This window comes from Amblyraja radiata, chromosome 1, assembly GCF_010909765.2.
Source record: "Amblyraja radiata isolate CabotCenter1 chromosome 1, sAmbRad1.1.pri, whole genome shotgun sequence".
In the NCBI taxonomy this organism is placed as follows: domain Eukaryota; kingdom Metazoa; phylum Chordata; class Chondrichthyes; order Rajiformes; family Rajidae; genus Amblyraja; species Amblyraja radiata.
Window position 1 is genome coordinate 48,324,717 of NC_045956.1, and position 18,181 is coordinate 48,342,897.

Sequence of the window (18,181 nt, forward strand, 5' to 3'; positions counted from 1 at the left end):
ACCAAACTACATGAAATGTTCACATATTGTGTAAAACAATTATATAAATCACCCCTGAAACTCGTCATGAACAAGACTTCCACATTTTTTATTACATTAGAGAAAAAACGGAAACATTTCGGGTATTTTTAGTCCAATCAAAGCACGTTTAACATTGAGTTGTATGCCAGTTGGCCAATCACGCTAGCACACATGGCTAAGAGGACTTCACTGATGCCTGTTTTACTGGAGACTCTGATGAAAGTTCTGTGGAATACATGTCATGGAAACTTGTAGCAGGGTAATTAAATTTAGTGAGAAAAGCATTAAGAAGTCTGAAGAATGTGCAGCTAAGTGGATAGAAGCGGAAGAAAGTCTTGAAAGCAAAGTCGCTGCTGAGGTGCTGCTTTGTGAAACTTTGTGAATCAACTCAAACTGAAAGGTAAGATCTAAAGTCTGAATTTATGAAAATTAATCTGTATGGACTTTAATTAATTTAATTGCACCCTTTATAATGTGAAAAAATGAGATTTGGAGGCTGTACATTCACTCATTCACTCACTCATTCATTCACTCATTCATTCACTCACTCATTCCACCCACTCATTCCACCCACTCATTCATTCACCCATTCATTCACCCATTCATGAAGTTGAGGGCTTAAACTATATGTATCAACTAGACTAAGTGGGACCCGTTGGGTCCCAGCATCACACAGGAGGGCTGGTCATCCAACGCAATATTCCACCTCTCCACCAATTCTAATATTGGTGGCCAGTTGGGGGGGGGGGGCTTTCTGGAGCGCTAGTATGGGTGTTGTGCGCTGAAGGGACTGGTTTCCAGAGGGCTAGTATGCAAATTGTGCGCCAAATGGATTCTTGGGCTGGCGTCTCAGTCAATCAAGCCTGTTGTGCTGGCAACTCACTCACTCACCGCTGGTGGGCTGGTAGTTGACTCACGGCTAATCCTTGAAATTCTATTTCAAGCAGGGTATAAGGCCACCAAATTCAAGTGCAGTTTCTTACCACTTCTAGCAGGCTGCAAGGCCACCAAATTCAAGTGCAGTTTCATACCATTTGAAGTAGGGTGCAAAGCCACTAAAGACAGCGAGTCGTGACCTCTCCCTCCTCCATCTTGCAGAGACTGAGCCACACCCACATTTCCAGGTTTTATAACCCCTCCCCCCCCCCACCGGAAAAGATGTGGCTTTCATGGAGTGATTGACAGGAGAGAGATTCTCAACACTTTAAAAACTAATAACACTTTTATTTTTCATTGATGGGAAGAATTCTCTGCATCTGCTCTGCGGAGGGGGACTGAGTAAGATGGCCAAAAATCACAGCCGTAAGTGGTAGCGTTTTATCCAAAATCAATATACAGTGCAAACAGAAAGTAAGTGCATTTATAGTAGTGCCTTTTAACTTCAAGCCAATGCACCCAAGCCACCATTTGCAGTAATAGTGCCTTTCAACTTCAAGTCAAAGCAACCAATCCACCATTCTTCAGTAAGAGGTGCCTTTCAACTTCAAGCCAAAGCAACCAATCCACCATTAGCAGTAAGAGGTGCCTTTCAACTTCAAGCCAAAGCACCCAAGCCACACCCAAGCCACCATTTGCAGTAAGTAGTGCCTTTCAACTTCAAGCCACCATTGGCAGTAAGTAGTGCCTTTCAACTTCAAGCCAAAGCAACCAAGCCACCATTTGCAGTAATAGTGCCTTTCAACTTCAAGCCACCATTAGCAGTAAGTAGTGCCTTTCAACTTCAAGCCAAAGCAACCAAGCCACCATTTGCAGTAATAGTGCCTTTCAACTTCAGGCCAAACCACACCCAAGCCACCATTAGCAGTAAGAGGTGCCTTTCAACTTCAAGCCAAAGCACCCAAGCCACACCCAAGCCACCATTTGCAGTAAGTAGTGCCTTTCAACTTCAAGCCACCATTGGCAGTAAGTAGTGCCTTTCAACTTCAAGCCAAAGCAACCAAGCCACCATTTGCAGTAATAGTGCCTTTCAACTTCAAGCCAAAGCTCCCAAGCCTCCATTTGCAGTAAGTAGTGCCTTTCAACTTTAAGCCAATGCACCCACTCCCCCCATTTGCAGTAAGTAGTGCCTTTCAACTTCAAGCCACACCCAAGCCATCATTTGCATGAAGTAGTGCCTTTCAACTTCAAGCCAAAGCAACCAAGCCACCATTTGCAGTAATAGTGCCTTTCAACTTCAAGTCAAAGCAACCAATCCACCATTTGCAGTAAGTAGTGCCTTTCACCTTCATGCCACCATTTGCAGTAAGTGGTGTCTTTCAACTTCAAGCCACACCCAAGCCACCATTGCGGGCTTTCTGGAGCGCTAGTATGAACCATTTTAGAACCAATAGACTTTTTTTTTGCCAGCTTAGAACCAATAGAGACATATCTTTGCAAGCTTTAGAACCAATAGACATATTTTTGCAAGCTTAGAACCAATAGACATATTTTTGCAAGCTTAGAACCAATAGAGGCATTTGTTTTGCAAGCTTTAGAACCAATAGACACGTTTTGCAAGCTTTAGAACCATAGAGACACTTTTTGCAAGCTTTAGAACCAATAGAGACACTTTTTGCAAGCTTTAGAACCAATGGACATTTTTTTGCAAGCTTTAGAACCAATGGACATTTTTTTTGCAAGCTTTAGAACCAATGGACATTTTTTTGCAAGCTTTAGAACCAATAGACATTTTTTTGCAAGCTTTAGAACCAATAGACATTTTTTGCAAGCTTTAGAACCAATAGACACTTTTTTGCAAGCTTTAGAACCAATAGACTTATTTTTGCAAGCTTTAGAACCAATAGACATTTTTTGCAAGCTTTAGAACCAATAGAAGGTACACAAAATTGCTGGAGAAACTCAGCGGTTTCTCAATAGACACTTTATTTGCAAGCTTTAGAACCAATAGACACATTCTGCAAGCTTTTGAGAACCACTAAGGGCACTTACATTTGAGTAGATATGTGTTCAGTGTTATTCACAGCTCAGAGACGTGACCCTCTGCCTTCCTCCATCTTGAAGAGAATGTGTGGCACACCACTTCCTGGTTTTATAGTCCCTCCCACCTGCCGCCACCGAGGGCAGCAGAGAGAATGGGGAATTTTGTAAAAACATTAATATCTCTGTCATTTTTAATCGACGGGAAAAATCCTCGGCACACATGCGGTGGAGGGGGGCTCTGAGCGAGGTGGCCAAAAATGACGGCTGTAGGTGGCCGCGTTCTCTCGAAAATTGCAGCACAGATGGCCAAAACCGGTCAAGACAGACTTTTAGTAATATAGATAGAAGATAGAAGATAGATAACAAGGTAAATTAAACATTTTCACTAATGCCAGCTTGTTGTAGAGTAATAAGACTTAACCATCTAATCTCGGAGCTGCCTGCGATAACTTACCGGGAAAAAGTGCTCCGATCGCCGGGCCTATGTATTTATCATAGTGAAGCCGTGGTCTCAATTAAGAAGCGGACGATTCGCGAATGCGGAGCCGCGGTTCAACTCAGCGGGCGGAGGGGGGGGGGGAATGCTGTACATAGTGCCGTCTGTAGCGGCCGTTTCCAGGCCCCGACCACGGGAGAAAAACGGAGGAATATTCATTGCACTTTATAGGCTGCCATTGGAGTGAGAAATGGTAGGAAATGGCTGATGTTTATGTAGAAATGAATTGGCGTATGTGAAACATAGAACTTGAACTAATTTATCTATGGTAGTAAGTGTTATTCTCATTAACATTAGGAAGAGGTTGAAATGTTATGAATTGAAGTCATGCAGACAATGACTCTGAGATGTTTTTTTTTGTAGCCTCTGCCGGACCCTCCACAGGGGATGGTCTCCCCTGCCATTAATATATATATATAAATATATATATATATATATATATATATATATATATATATATATATATAGTTTAAATGGACTGCAACACGGAAATAGGCTGCCCATCGTGTAATATGGACATTGGCCACTAGATGGCGCTTACTTCCCCGATCTTATTTTCTAATTAGTTTAATTAATTAATGTGCAACTTTCGGCAATGACGAGTTATGACTTCCTTCTCAATTATATTTCATCTAAATCTGTGGAAAATTTCATGTAGTTTGGTGACGGGTCACGAAAACTGATTTCTGGACACATTTTTGATGCTCGGCCCACAGCCTATACTCAAGCAACTCGATTAAGTTAGTGAGGCACGGCCTGCTGCAAATAAAGCCATGTTGACTCTCCCTAACTAATCCATTCTCTTCCAAATGAGAGTAGATCCTATCACATATAATCCCCTGCAATAGCACCAGCCTATAATTCCTTGGATTCTCGCTACTTCTATTTTAAGCAAAGGAACAACATTAACTACTCTCCAGTCTCCAGAACCTAACCTTGAATTGACTTGAACTAAACACAATGACCAATCTATGCACACCCTCAAGCATGTAATCTAATCTAACATTACCTTGTTTCTGCTCACAGTTGACAGCACAGCCAAGAATAAGTTGTAACATTCGTCCAAGTTCTGCTGCATCTGAGTGTTCTCCTATCAAATTAACATCTGGCAATGGGAAATCAGTAATTTGCTGCCCCAGCACCTGTAAACAGATTAAAATAAAACACATCATTTATGTGTGCTGTATCAATTTTTTTATCTGCGCTTTGTAATTGTAAGACTGTATTTTGCACTCTGGTTCATTATCTATTGTTCTCATGTATGGTAAATTTGTATTCATGTACATTATGATTTATCTGGATAGCATATAAAATAAAGGTCACCCCCCCCCCCCCACAGTATCTCGGTACTTATGACAAAAAATCATTACCATTATCAACTTCCAGAACAGAAATATACTGGAAAATAAAACATTATCTTATTTCATTCTGGGAATAAGTGTAGTATAGTTGAAATTTGTCAGTACATTATTAAGATGCTCAATGTCACTTGTCTTCTATATATTACTAAAAGTCTGTTCTTGACCTGTTTTGGCCATCTGTGCTGCGATTTCCGTGAGAACGCCGCCACCTACAGCCGTCATTTTTGGCCACCTTGCTCAGAGCCCCCCTTCGCCATATGTGTGCCGAGGATTTTTCCCGTCGATGAAAAATGACAGAGATATTAATGTTTTTACAAAATTCCCCATTCTCTCTGCTGCCCCTGCTGGCGGCAGGGGGGAGGGACTATAAAACCAGGAAGTGGTGTGCCTCACTCATTCTTCAAGATGGAGGAAGGCAGAGGGTCACGTTTCTCTGAGCTGTGAATAACACTGAACACATGTCTACTCAAATGTAAGTGTCCTTAGTGGTTCTAAAACGCTTGCAGAATGTGTCTATTGGTTCTAAAATGTTTGCAAAAAGTGTCTATTGGTTCTAAAATGTTTGCAAAAAGTGTCTCTTTTGGTTCTACAATGCTTGGAGAATGTGTCTTTTTTGGTTCTAAAATGTTTTTTAGGTTCTCCCCCCCCCCCTCTTTCCTCCCTCACCCCCACCCCCTCTCCTCTCCCCCCCCCTCTCCTCTCCCCCCTCTCCTCTCCTCCCTCTCCTCCCTCTCCCCCCTCTCCTCTCACCCCTCTCCTCTCCTCTCCACCTCTCCTCACCTCTCCCCCCTCTCCTCTCCCCTCTCCTCTCCTCTCCCCCCTCTCCTCTCCTCTCCCCCCTCTCCTCTCCTCTCCCCCTCTCCTCTCCTCTCCCCCCCTCTCCTCTCCTCTCCCCCCTCTCCTCTCCTCTCCCCCCTCTCCTCTCCTCTCCTCCTCTCCTCTCCTCCTCTCCTCTCCCCCTCTCCTCTCCTCTCCCCTCCTCCTCTCCTCTCCTCTCCTCTCCTCTCCCCCCTCTCCTCTCCCCCTCTCTCCTCTCCCCCTCTCTCCTCTCTCCCCCCTCTCCTCTCCCCCTCTCTCCTCCTCTCCCCCCTCTCCTCTCCTCTCCCCCCTCTCCTCTCCTCTCCCCTCCTCTCCTCTCCCCACCTCCCTCTCCTCTCCTCCCTCTACTCTCCTCTCCCCCTCTACTCTCCTCTCCCCCCTCTCCTCCCATCTCCTCTCCCTCCTCTCCTCTCCCCCTCTCCTCTCCTCTCCCCCTCTCCTCTCCTCTCCCCCTCTCCTCTCCTCTCCCCCCTCTCCTCTCCTCTCCCCTCCCTCTCCCTCCTCTCCCCCTCTCGTCTCCTCACCCCCCTCTCCTCCTCTCCTCTCCTCTGCCCCTCTCCTCTCCTCTCCCCCCTCTCCTCTCCTCTCCCCCCTCTCCTCTCCTCTCCCCCCTCTCCTCTCTCTCTCCCCCCTCTCCTCTCCTCTCCCCTCTTCTCCTCTCCTCCCCTCTCCTCTCCTCCTCTCTCCTTCTCTTCTCTCTCTTCTCCTCCTCTCTTCTATCCCCCTGTCCCCTCTCCTCTACCACCTCTCTTCTCTCCTCTCTCCCCCTCCTCTCCTCTCCCCCCTCCCCTCTCCTCTCCCCCCCTCCTCTCCCCCCTCTCCTCCCTCTCCCCCCTCTCCCTCCTCTCCCCCCTCTCTCTCCTCTTCCTCTCCCTTTCTCCTCCTCTCCCCCCTCCTCTCCTCCCCCTCCTCTCCTCCCCCTCCTCTCCCCCTCCTCTCTCCCCCTCTCCTCTCTCTCTCCCCTCCCCCCTCGTCTCCTCTCCTCTCCCCCCTCTCCTCTCCTCTCCCTCCCCCCCTCTCCTCTCCTCTCCCCCCTCTCCTCTCCTCTCCCCTCTCCCCCCTCTCTCCTCCTCTTCCCCCTCTCCTCTCCTCTCCCCCCCTCTCCTCTCCCCCCTCCTCTCTTCCCCCCTCTCCTCTCCCCCCTCTCCTCTCCCCCCCTCTCCTCTCCCCCCTCTCCTCCCCCCCTCTCCCTCCTCCTCTCCCCTCTCCCCTCTCTCTCCCCCCTCTCCTCTCCCCCTCTCCCCTCCCCCTCTCCCCCCCTCTCTCTCCCCTCTCCTCTCTCCTCTCCTCTCCTCTCCTCTCCTCTCCTCTCCTCTCCTCTCCTCTCCCCCTCTCCTTGTCCTCTCCCCCTCTCCTCCTCCTCTCCCCCCTCTCCTCTCCTCTCCCCTCGCTCTCCCCTCTCCTCTCTCGCCCCCTCTCCTCTCCTCTCCCCCTCTCCTCTCCGCTCCTCCCCTCTCCCCCCTCTCCTCTCCCTCTCCCCCCTCTCCTCTCCTCTCCCCCCCCCACGATTCCTCCCCTAAACCCCCCTCCCCTCCACACACCCCTAGCCCCTTCCCTCCACCTTCCTGCTCCCCACCTCTCCCCCTCCCCTCTCAGCACACCCTCTCTCCCCTTCTTTCCCCTCTCCTCCCCCTCTCTCCTCCCCCTCTCTCCTCCCCCTCTCTCTCCTCCCCCTCTCTCTCCTCCCCCCCCCCTCTCTCTCTCTCCCCTCCTCCCCTCCATCCCCTCCCCCCCCTAAACCCCCTCCCCTCCACACCCCCTACCCTCTTCCCGCCACCCTACCTCCCCCTCCCTGCTCCCCCCCTCCCCCCCCCCCGCACCCCCTCTCTCCCCCCCTCACTCTCACCCTCTCTCTCTCCTCCCCCACATTTCCCCCCTCACCCACCCTCCCTCTTCTCCTCCTCTCCACCCCCCTCTCCCTCTTGCCCCTCTCTCTGTGTTTCTGTCTCTCTCTCTCTGTCTCTGCCCCATCTCTCTCTGCCCTCACTCTCTACACCCCCCCCCCCCTCTCTAGATGTGACTGCAAGTTGGGGGCTATGCGTCAGTAGATAGGGTGGTTATGGGGTAAAAGGAGCAAATTAATAATATTAATATAATATCAAGGGGGGTAATTAGCGTGAGTGCGGGGGTGGGGGGGGGATAGTTAGTGTGTGTGATGCTGCATGTCGCCTCCCCCCCCCCACAACCGCACGTTGGGGGAACAGACCCAACGGGTCTGCACTTGGTCTAGTTATAAGATATTTCCTGAATTTATCCCAAAGGGAAAAAAATAGCTAATTTTGCAAAATTTGTATTTTTATTTGCAACTATTACAATTCTAATTCATGTTCTTCAGGTACAATATTTCTTCAAACTTTCCAACATTGAGCTGCCTTTGGGTCATGGTCTGCTTTACAAGACAGATGTATAATACAAGTATAAATGGTTCAATCTGATCATTTTTTTTAATACTTAAAGGAATATTTATGATTTAAAATTTAAAGAAAACACTGAGCAGTTATCTTAAAACCAAAATAAATGCTTGGCAACAAATCTGAATTCAATTATCAAGGTAATATGAGAAAGGTTTATCGAAAATTTAATTCTGTGCTTTGTTTTCATTCATTTATGAATTATGGGCATCATTCTCAAAACTAGCATTTGCTGCCCCTCCTGAATTCCCCAAGAGTAACAGATGGAGATGGAGCGAGGCAGACAGATTACAAATAGTAATAATGGACTTTGTTTCATAAACTGCAGTAGTTTAAGAAAAAGACCACCTATTTTCCCCAATCGAAAAATATGTATGGGAGCTTTGGGTGTTCAAATACACACAAGGAACTCATATCACATAGAAAATCTAATAATAAAATACGTCAGAGTGTACACAAGGGCATTTAACTGAAACATACAGGATTTATAACATTTTAACATAATGTGGGATTACTTAGGTTTTCGTTTATACTTGATTATTTAACAATAAACAAGTGAATTTTACAGCAACTAACTACTTGCCTATTGACAGTGAACTGAAAAAATAGCAACTGTTGCTATGGTAAAAGGGAAGATTCAGTTCACAAAAGCTTCACCAGTAACCTCACAGATGACTGGAAGAAAATTACATAGAAGAGGTCACAATGGCATTCTGATCGTAGAAAACCAGAGAACAGCATAAACAGAGTAGCTATAAACTGTGATAATCTTTGCAAAACTCTCACTGGATTTATGAATCACCAAAGCACATACTAAAGGATATTTTAAATTTTAGATAATCAGTTACATTATTGCTGTCCATTTTCTTGATTAAAGAAACTCAAAATTCAAACTATATTTGTGGTGATCATTGCTAAACTTATTACAATTAAATCATCTTACCTCATGATAGTAATCCAGTATGCCTTTTAAAATTTTCTTCAAATTGCTAACCTGTAAAGAAAAGTTTACATTTGGTATAACAAGGAAGACTGCCAATGTTGCACTTCAAGTCTCAAAAACAATTGTCTTCAGGTATGGGTGGAGGCCACGAAGATGATGGGACAAATCAGGACCAGGCAACAAACCTTTAGTCGCCAGTTATCCCCGACTTCTGACTTGATACGATTTATCCAGGTATCATCAAACCATGCCTGATCTCTGAAAATGTAAAATAATTATTATTCACATGCTAAACATTTGAAAAATGCAAAATAGTACATTTCCATTCTGACTAATAGCTACAAACATCGCCTGTGATCAAGTACACTATAATTTTTTCAACAGTTAAAATTAAATCAAAATAAATTATGACAGTATAATTGTAAAATGTCTCACAGTACAAGAAAAGCAAATCAAGGTACAGTGTGGACTCCATTACACTAAGTGAATGAAGATGTATCATGGTTCTATTGAGTTAGATTTGAAATTCAGTTACAGAAAAAAAGACTACTTCAGAACAAATAAAATTCTTACCTTTACCGTAGGATTTCTCATTATACAGTTTAATACATCGTGAAAAAATTGCAATAGCTTTATGCAACAAATCCCCTTTTTACATACATTTGGTTATAGTTTTGGTAGGTCTGGTACAAATTTTAACGTATAGATTACATTTTTAACTTACATTTTCTGTAGAACCTGTGCCATCACAACGCCACTTGTCAAATCGTCTATTTTCTTGCATGGCACCTGCAGACCAAATGTCTGAATCTAAAAGGCAAAGAATAGAAATCCTTAAAGACAATGTGTTTTTCCTCTACTTTTAATTTAAAAAATAAACCAATTCCCATATTTTGGTATTTTCTAACCTACTGACACATTACTTCTAATGTAGACAAATAAACACTCTACAATTATAATTTGGTTATCCTTTGTGAAATTGACATTGCTTACCAAATACTTCAGCCCATGGAGAGGGTTTCAGTACTTTGTGTCCTTTTGTAGAAACTATCATCTGCAGTTCTTTGTTTCCACCAATTATAACTTTGTTTCTTTCTTCCAAGCAGTTACCCCTTGTGTTCTACAAGGATCCATCCCCAGTCCTTTATCAACTACACCCTTGTCAATTTCATTTCCATCTCCATGACATTCAGCTCTAACTCAAACGTGAATGCTCTGTTATCTCCAAATTATCTTCCTTTATCAAAATTCTAGTAATTATCAAATATTTCTCCTTAACTGAATAGTGGGAAACCAAAGTCATTGTATTTGGTAGGCATCATAAACCCTATGGCACTGACCTCATTGCTTTTTGGCTACTGGAGATGGAACTGAATAATTTGCTTCCTTAAAGTTACAAGATTCAGATGAGTCATAACATAAAGGAGTATTGTAACAAGTATGTGATCTCACTCAAAAAGCCTTTCTCCACCTCTTGTAACATTATTAGGCTCCACAATTACCTCAGCTCAAAAAGCGAGTTTGGTATTCCGGAAAACGCAAGCAATCATGGGATTTGTCAAAGGTCACTCACTATAAAGAAAAAGCGAACAAAGTGCTGGCTGCATAAACTGGATGTAAATTCTTATCTTTATTCATGATATATGTGTAAAAATGTGTTAAATGTATTTATGTGTAAAAATATATCTAATCTGAGGAACGGGGGTGCCATGTAGCGGGAGGGCGGGGGCAGATGCGAGTGGGAGATAGGGGGAGAGACTGGAGCAGCGGCGGCCCACAGCCAGCGCGGAGAAGAAGCGCCACCCCGCCGGGCCACCCGACAGCCCCGGACAGCAGAACTCTCCTGCAGACACCCGCCCAATAAAAGCCCCTCTCCCGTTCCCCAGTTCCTGCCTCCTCTCTCCTGCCATCTATCCCTTTGACTGCCGCTCCTTTGCGGGAACCACTGCTCAGCAATTCCCGTCACTGCACTGACCGAGGCTGGAGGGAGGTCTGACCGAGGTCTGGGGAGAATCGCACCTGCCCTCCCCCAGTGAGTGGGACCCAATCCCTCGGCATCGTCACAGGTCACAGAGCGACCTCGGCGGGCCGGTGACCGTTGGCTGCGCCTCTCGCCTTTTCCAGTGGATGTCGGTTGGCCCCCTCGTTGCCGGAGCAGGCGCGGAGGAGGGCAGGTGGGATTCTCCCCAGACCTGGGGCTTCGGCCTCAGTGGGTGCAGCGACGGGAATCGCTGAGCAACCGGGAGATCAGGTAGGCTAAGACAGACTGAGCGGAGGTGTTCAGCGAAACAATCACCGAGCCTGCGCTAGGTCTCGCAGATATACAAGTCACATCTGGAACAGCAGATACAGTAGGTGAGGTTGGAGGAGGTGCAAGTGAACCTCTGCCTCACCTGAAAAGACTGTCAGGATCCTTGTACAGAGTTGAGGGGGAGGTATAGGGACAGGTGTTGCATCTCCTGTGGTTGCAGGGGATATTACCTGGGGAGGGGGTGGTTTGGGTGGGAAGGGACGAGTTGACCAGGGAGTTGTGGAGGGAGCAGTCTCTGTGGAAAATAGAAAGGGGTGGAGATGGCTAGTGGTGGGATCCCGTTGGAGGTGGCAAAAATGTCAGAGGAAGCAAAGAGTAGGAGTAAACGGGTCCTTTTCACAATGGCAGGCAGTGACTAGTGGGGTACCGCAAGGCTCAGTTCTGGGACCCCAGCTATTTACGATATATATTAATGATTTGGACGAGGGAATTGAATGCAACATCTCCAAGTTTGCGGATGACACGAAGCTGGGGGGCAGTGTTAGCTGTGAGGAGGATGCTAGGAGGCTGCAAGGTGACTTGGATAGGCTGGGTGAGTGGGCAAATGCATGGCAGATGCAGTATAATGTGGATAAATGTGAGGTTATCCACTTTGGTGGCAAAAACAGGAAAGTAGATTATTATCTGAATGGTGGCCGATTAGGAAAGGGGGAGATGCAACGAGACCTGGGTGTCATGGTACACCAGTCATTAAAAGTAGGCATGCAGGTGCAGCAGGCAGTGAAGAAGGCGAATGGCATGTTAGCATTCATAGCAAAAGGATTTGAGTATAGGAGCAGGGAGGTTCTACTGCAGTTGTACAGGGTCTTGGTGAGACCACACCTGGAGTATTGCGTACAGTTTTGGTCTCCTAATCTGAGGAAAGACATTCTTGCCATAGAGGGAGTACAGAGAAGGTTCACCAGACTGATTCCTGGGATGTCAGGACTTTCATATGAAGAACGACTGGATAGACTCGGTTTGTACTCGCTAGAATTTAGAAGATTGAAGGGGGGATCTTATAGAAACTTACAAAATTCTTAAGGGGTTGGACAGGCTAGATGCAGGAAGATTGTTCCCGATGTTGGGGACGTCCAGAACAAGGGGTCACAGTTTAAGGATTAATCTTTTAGGACCGAGATGAGGAAAACTTCTTTCACACAGAGGGTGGTGAATCTCTGGAATTATCTCCCGCAGAAGGTAGTTGAGGCCAGTTCATTGGCTATATTTAAGAGGGAGTTAGATGTGGCCCTTGTGGCTAAAGGGATCAGGGGGTATGGAGAGAAGGCAGGTACAGGATACTGAGTTGGATGATCAGCCATGATCATATTGAATGGCGGTGCAGGCTCGAAGGGCCGAATGGCCTACTCCTGCACCTATTTTCTATGTTTCTATAATGTGCTGTCTGTGACGGATGATGGGGTAGAAGGTGAGGATGAGGGGGACTCTGTCCCTGTTGAGACGGGGGAGGGGGAGCAAGAGCGGAGCTGTGGGATATTGAGGAGACCCCAGTGAGGGCCTCATCTACGATCCAAGAAGAGAACCCATATTCCATAAAGAATGAGGGAATACCTCATCTTGGCCCAAATGCGACGTAGACGGAGGAATTGCGAGTAGGGGATAGTCTTTACTGGAAGCAGGGTGGGAAGAAGTGTAGTCTAGATAGCTGTAGGAGTCAGTGGGTTTATAATAGATGTCAGTCAATAGTTTGTCTCCTGTGATGGAGACGGTGAGATCAAGAAACAGTGGGGAGATGTCGGAGATGGTCCGTGAATTTGAGTGCAGGATGGAAATTAGTAGTGAAGTTAATGAAGTCTGAGTTCAGCATGAGTGCAGGAAGTAGCGCACATGCAGTCGTCAATGTTATGACGATGTTATAACAATGTTATGTTTGCACTCATCAAAATTCTCATGATCATTTATAAATCCTTTCAAACCTTTACCCATCATGATTTACAATTAACACATCTCTGCACCTCTCAAATTTTCTCAACTTACTGGTCCTCCAGCAATTCCTAGAACTCTCTATCTACTCCTACAAAGTCCTCCTAAGGCCTACCTCTTTAACCAAGTATTTTGCTTTTCAATCCTGATATTTGTGTTTATGGTCAATAACACAAATTCTGTTGATAATTCTTTACCTGATTAAGAGTTAAAAGGAAGATTCTGGTGTTATTCTTTAGATAATTTGCAGATTTACAATCTAGAGCAGAATGGTGAAATTCAAGGATGAAGAGGTAAACACCCTAAAATATAGGAGCATCAATATTTTGGAGATCTGAAGATTACAGCTACAGAGGACTGAGATCATGGAGGAATTTGAAAACAAATGAGAATCTTAAAATTGAAAGATTGCTTAATCAAAGTTAATGTAAACCAACAAGCACCAGGTTGAAATGGAGGGAAAGAGAGAAGAGGAGGATTCTTACCAACACATTTATTGATGTAAAGAGGTGAAGCAGCATTGCAGTTTAGAGTTATTAAAAAGGGTTAGAAAAGTGCAAGAGCTTATTTCTAGATTGCATGTCATTGGATCTGAACAACTTCCAACATTAGCGGTATTATTGTCAACCAATTCAAAGGAGATCACGATTGATCAGAAACTTAACTGAATCAACTACATAATAGCAGTAATTACAAGAATTGGTCAAATGATAGATATTCCGCAGCAAGCATTTTCACACTGCATAGCAGTGTAACACCCCTTGGCTGGAAGAGCACAGCACCAAAAACATCCAACAAAATCAATAATGCTCAATGCAAAGTAGAGCCCTTGATGCACCCCTCCCATTACTTTAAAAGAGGGGTCAGCAACCTATGGCCCCCGGACCGAATGTGGCCCGTAACCCGAAATCATCCGGCCCGCAGGGGTATTTTTTCCCCGTATTTATCCGGCCTGCTAACTTCCTTAATCTCCGGTACCTCCCGGGCTCGAGGCCGCGGCGCCCAGGCGCAGTGACACAAAGAGGCCTGCATTGGCGGCTGCAATGGCAGAGCTGTGAGCTGCCGAGGAACGCCGAGCTCTGGCTACCGCATCCTGCGCATAGCCGCCGACACGGCCGCGCACATTCTGTGTCTGGGCTTCACTGTCGGGATCGGAGGTAGACAAAAAAGCTGGAGAAATTCAGCGGGTGAGGCAGCATCTATGGAGCGAAGGATTCGGCGATGTTTGGGGTCGAGACCCTTCTTCAGAAGCGGCTGACGCTGCTCTGAGACCAGTCTGAAGAAGGGTCTCGACCCGAAACGTCGCCTATTCCTTCGCTCCATAGATGCTGCCTCACCCGCTGAGTTTCTCAAGCATTTTTGTCTACCTTCGATTTTTCCAACATCTACAGTTCTTTCTTAAACACAATGTCAGGATCGGGGTTGTCAATAGGCCGGGGGTGAGTGAGTGTGAGTATTTGAGCCACCGCCTTCAGGACAGAGCCAAGGCAATGGTCCGTGGGTGCGCCATGTTCGTGAGCGCCTGTAACCACCTTTGCCCGTAACTAGGGGCCAGTGCTCGAAGGGGCAGGATCTATGTGAACACGTGATATAATGCCTGTCATCCGCTTGCAGGCATGCGTCCCGGCCCCTATGCAGAACAAGGTGCCGACCCCTGCGTTAAAAGTTCAAATAGCCATTTCTAGTGAAATGTGGCTGCAGTCTGTAATGCAACAAATCACCAAGGCTTCCTCGATTTCTCCTCCAAACCCACATCCCAATCGCATAAAAGAACAAAGGCAGCAGGCATAAAGAAACACCAGCACCTACAGTTAACACCATCTTGACTTGGAAACATATCAAATTCGGAGACCTACCATCTCAAACAGAACAGTAGGAGTACTTTCACCAGCAGACTGCAGTGGTTCCAATTGGCAGTGTACCATCAGCTTCACAAGGAGAAAAATTGCTGCCCATGCCCCAATCTTTTTTAAAAAACAGATTACCATTATTATATCTGTTTAGAATCTGGTCAGTCCACACTTTATTGTACCATGCCCATTTCAGATCACTACAATATAGAAAGGACAGGGTTCAGAGAAGATTTACGAGGATGTTGCCAGGACTAGAGGGTGTGAGCTTTAGGGAGAGGTTGCGTAGGCTGGATCTCTATTCCTTGGAGCGCAAGGCAGATGAGGGGTGATCCTCCTATACAGGTGTATAAAATCATGAGGAATAGATCGGGTAGATGCACAGAGTCTCTTGCCCAGAGTAGGGGAATCGATGACCAGAGGACATAGGTTCAAGGTGAAGGGGAAAAGATTTGATAGGAATCTGAGAGGTAACTTTTTCACACATAAGGTGATGGGTGTATGGAACAAGCTGCCAGGTGCGGATGGGTCTATCCCAACATTTAAGAAACAGTTAGACAGGTACATGGATAGTACACAAAAAAACTGGAGAAACTCAGCGGGTGCAGCAGCATCTATGGAGCGAAGGAAATAGGCAACGTTTCGGGCCGCAAGGTACATGGATAGGACTGGTTTGGAGGGATATAGACCAAGCACAGGCAGGTGGGACTAGTGTAGCTGGGACATGTTGGCTGGTGTGGGCAAGTTGGGCCGAAAGGCCTTTTCCCACACTCTATCACTCTATGACAAAGGCAATAAGGAAATTAAAGACTCAAGGATGGTAGAAAAATTTACAGATTGAAGCCAAAAGAAACATTGTACAGAATGTTTATTTTTTAATTTTTTAAAGGGGATAGCTGAAAGAGATTGTTTTAAAATAATTAATGGGCCAGACAGGAATACAGCATGCCTGTGGTAAAAGCCAGATGTAAATAACTTTTACAAATAAACATAGTAGAAAATCTAGAAGATAAAAAAATTCTCAGACTGCTTAGACAATGAAATTTAAAACAACCCCAGTGGTTGTGGTGCATAAATTAAAAGCTTACAAAAGGAAATCAGTCAAGTAGCTTTAAAAATTCACCACCAGTGAATGAGAACAACTGATATGCACTGAATGCCCACCCCTACTTGTCCTTGAAGTGATGAAATGCTGCTGCGCATGAAAGAAAGGAGAATATTCTGAAAGTGGTATGTAAGATCATATGAAGTATTAATATCAAAAGTTGGGCTGAATGATAAGCTTCTATATTTATATGGTATCTTCTAATGCAAGAATAAATAAAAGGAAATGAGGGGGAAAAGATAATGTGAATACATATGAATAAGTTTAGCAAAAACCTACCACGAAAGAGTGACAACAATGGATCGCAAAACTGCGTTAAACAACAGCAAAGGAGGTTGTACATGCGTGCTGTCAGCTGACACATCCCAACTCATAACGGCAAAGCCGGTGCCCACTCGGGCCCAAGACTACTGTCAACAGTACCGGCTCCAGTTAAATGGGCTTCGCACACTCAAGACTGGCGCAAACACACACACACGGGGCAGTCGCTGTTCCGCCGCACTCATAACGGGGAGGGGGGGGTGTCATTCACCACAAAGGTCCAGCTCGGTCACCCGTGGGGGTCGGATTACAAGGAGTACCGAGCCCCTACCACGGTGATGATCACTCCTCTTGGCTGGATTACCCGCTGCCGCCGGGGCGTCACCCACTCACCCATGTCAGCAGACTGTCGCACAGCTCGATCCGGTCCACGTTCATCTCGCGCGCTCCCTCTTCACCCGCTCGCGTCGCCGCCGTTACCGACAACAAAGGAACCGCCGCCAACTGTCCGAGCTTCCACAACGTCACCACATTCCACCTTCGGCCGGCGACTGCGCCTGCGCCCGCCCTTACTCCCTACCCACCCAGTCAGCTCAGCCGCCTCATTCGCCTGCGCGGTTGGACTCAGACGTGGGGCATGTCTTAAAGTCGGCCGTCGGGTGGAATTACCCCTCCCCAGCGCGGCATGACTTGATCATACAGGAAGGAAAAGGGCGTTTGCGGCAGTTAACGCAGCCGAAAGCAACAACCTCAGTATTTATTGAGCAAATCGGCGAAGTTTGTGGCTGCTGCAAGGGAACAGGTAATGACGGACGGCCTGCTTGTGCCGAGCCTGACACCCTGGACATTTGCGTTAGCGTGCACTCGCCTTGTGCGTTTGAAATATGGTTGTGTTAAAGTGCATCCGTCCCTAAAATTGTTAAGTAACTACGTAGAGGGGAGGTAATGGAAATCCGAAATAAATTAAAAGGGGAAAAAAATCAGGAAATACACAGCAGATCGGGTAACATCTGTGGAGACGGTAACAGAGTTATTAACGTTTTAGGTCGGAAGGTCATCGGCTGAAACTTTGACTCAATTATGCTCACCACAGTTGTTGCCTGACCAGAATATGTACAGGGTTTTTTTTTTTTGGGGGGTAGGGATTAATTAATTGGTGTTCAAAATAGGCTGCTGTGAAAAGGGGAGGGGGGAGGCAATCAAATGTCTGCAAACAGCTATAATTCAAAAGGACGTTACAACTGCTGAACCAAGCTGGTAGTGAAATTGACTCTTGCCTAACCTTTTCCTTTTGCTTTTGGTTAGCTGTCAATCTGAAAAATAGTTTGTTCCATTCTAGTGGCAATTTATTCATTCAACATTTTCAGTATTCTTGTGAAGGAGTGCAATCAATTTGACAGAGTCATTGTCCAGTTTATTTTAAAATTTTACTTACCGATACTGACTTTTATTACTTTAATTTTATATTGTCAAAACCTGGAGATTTTTATTTATTTCCAACAACAGTAACTAACTGAAGTTAAATATAACAAACTGTTGGTTGTTCTAACTTTGTAATAAACAATTTTAATGTTTTGTAATGAAATTATTGGACAGAAAGAGAGCATTTGCAGTTTTTAGGCCAGTGTAAACATATTCTTGTTATATTTCCACTTTTTATCCAATTAAATAATTTATCCTTCAGTGTTCTCATTGGCAATCTATTTAAGTTTGTCAAATTTTACTAATGGGTAGTTTCATGTTGTAATGGGGCTGGGCTTT

At 45.6% G+C, this 18,181-nt stretch overlaps 2 protein-coding genes across 4 annotated transcripts in view; one reads left to right on the plus strand and one right to left on the minus strand.

Annotated features, from left to right (window-relative positions):
• The window catches only part of hook3 (hook microtubule tethering protein 3), an 80,294-nt gene extending 63,327 nt beyond the window's left edge, over positions 1 to 16,967 (minus strand). For all 3 annotated transcript variants that reach the window (XM_033021396.1, XM_033021403.1, XM_033021388.1), the window contains exons 1-5: positions 16,814 to 16,967; positions 9,695 to 9,780; positions 9,156 to 9,228; positions 8,971 to 9,021; positions 4,446 to 4,578 (exon numbers count right to left, since the gene is read on the minus strand). In XM_033021396.1, coding sequence (XP_032877287.1) covers positions 4,446 to 4,578; positions 8,971 to 9,021; positions 9,156 to 9,228; positions 9,695 to 9,780; positions 16,814 to 16,858 — 388 coding nt within the window. In that variant the 5' untranslated portion in view covers positions 16,859 to 16,967. The remainder of the gene's footprint in view (positions 1 to 4,445; positions 4,579 to 8,970; positions 9,022 to 9,155; positions 9,229 to 9,694; positions 9,781 to 16,813) is intronic.
• A 46-nt stretch (positions 16,968 to 17,013) lies between these two features.
• Positions 17,014 to 18,181, plus strand: part of rnf170 (ring finger protein 170) — a 34,352-nt gene continuing 33,184 nt past the window's right edge. The window contains exon 1 of the mRNA XM_033021445.1: positions 17,014 to 17,222. The gene's annotated coding sequence lies outside the window, so the exon portion shown is untranslated. The remainder of the gene's footprint in view (positions 17,223 to 18,181) is intronic.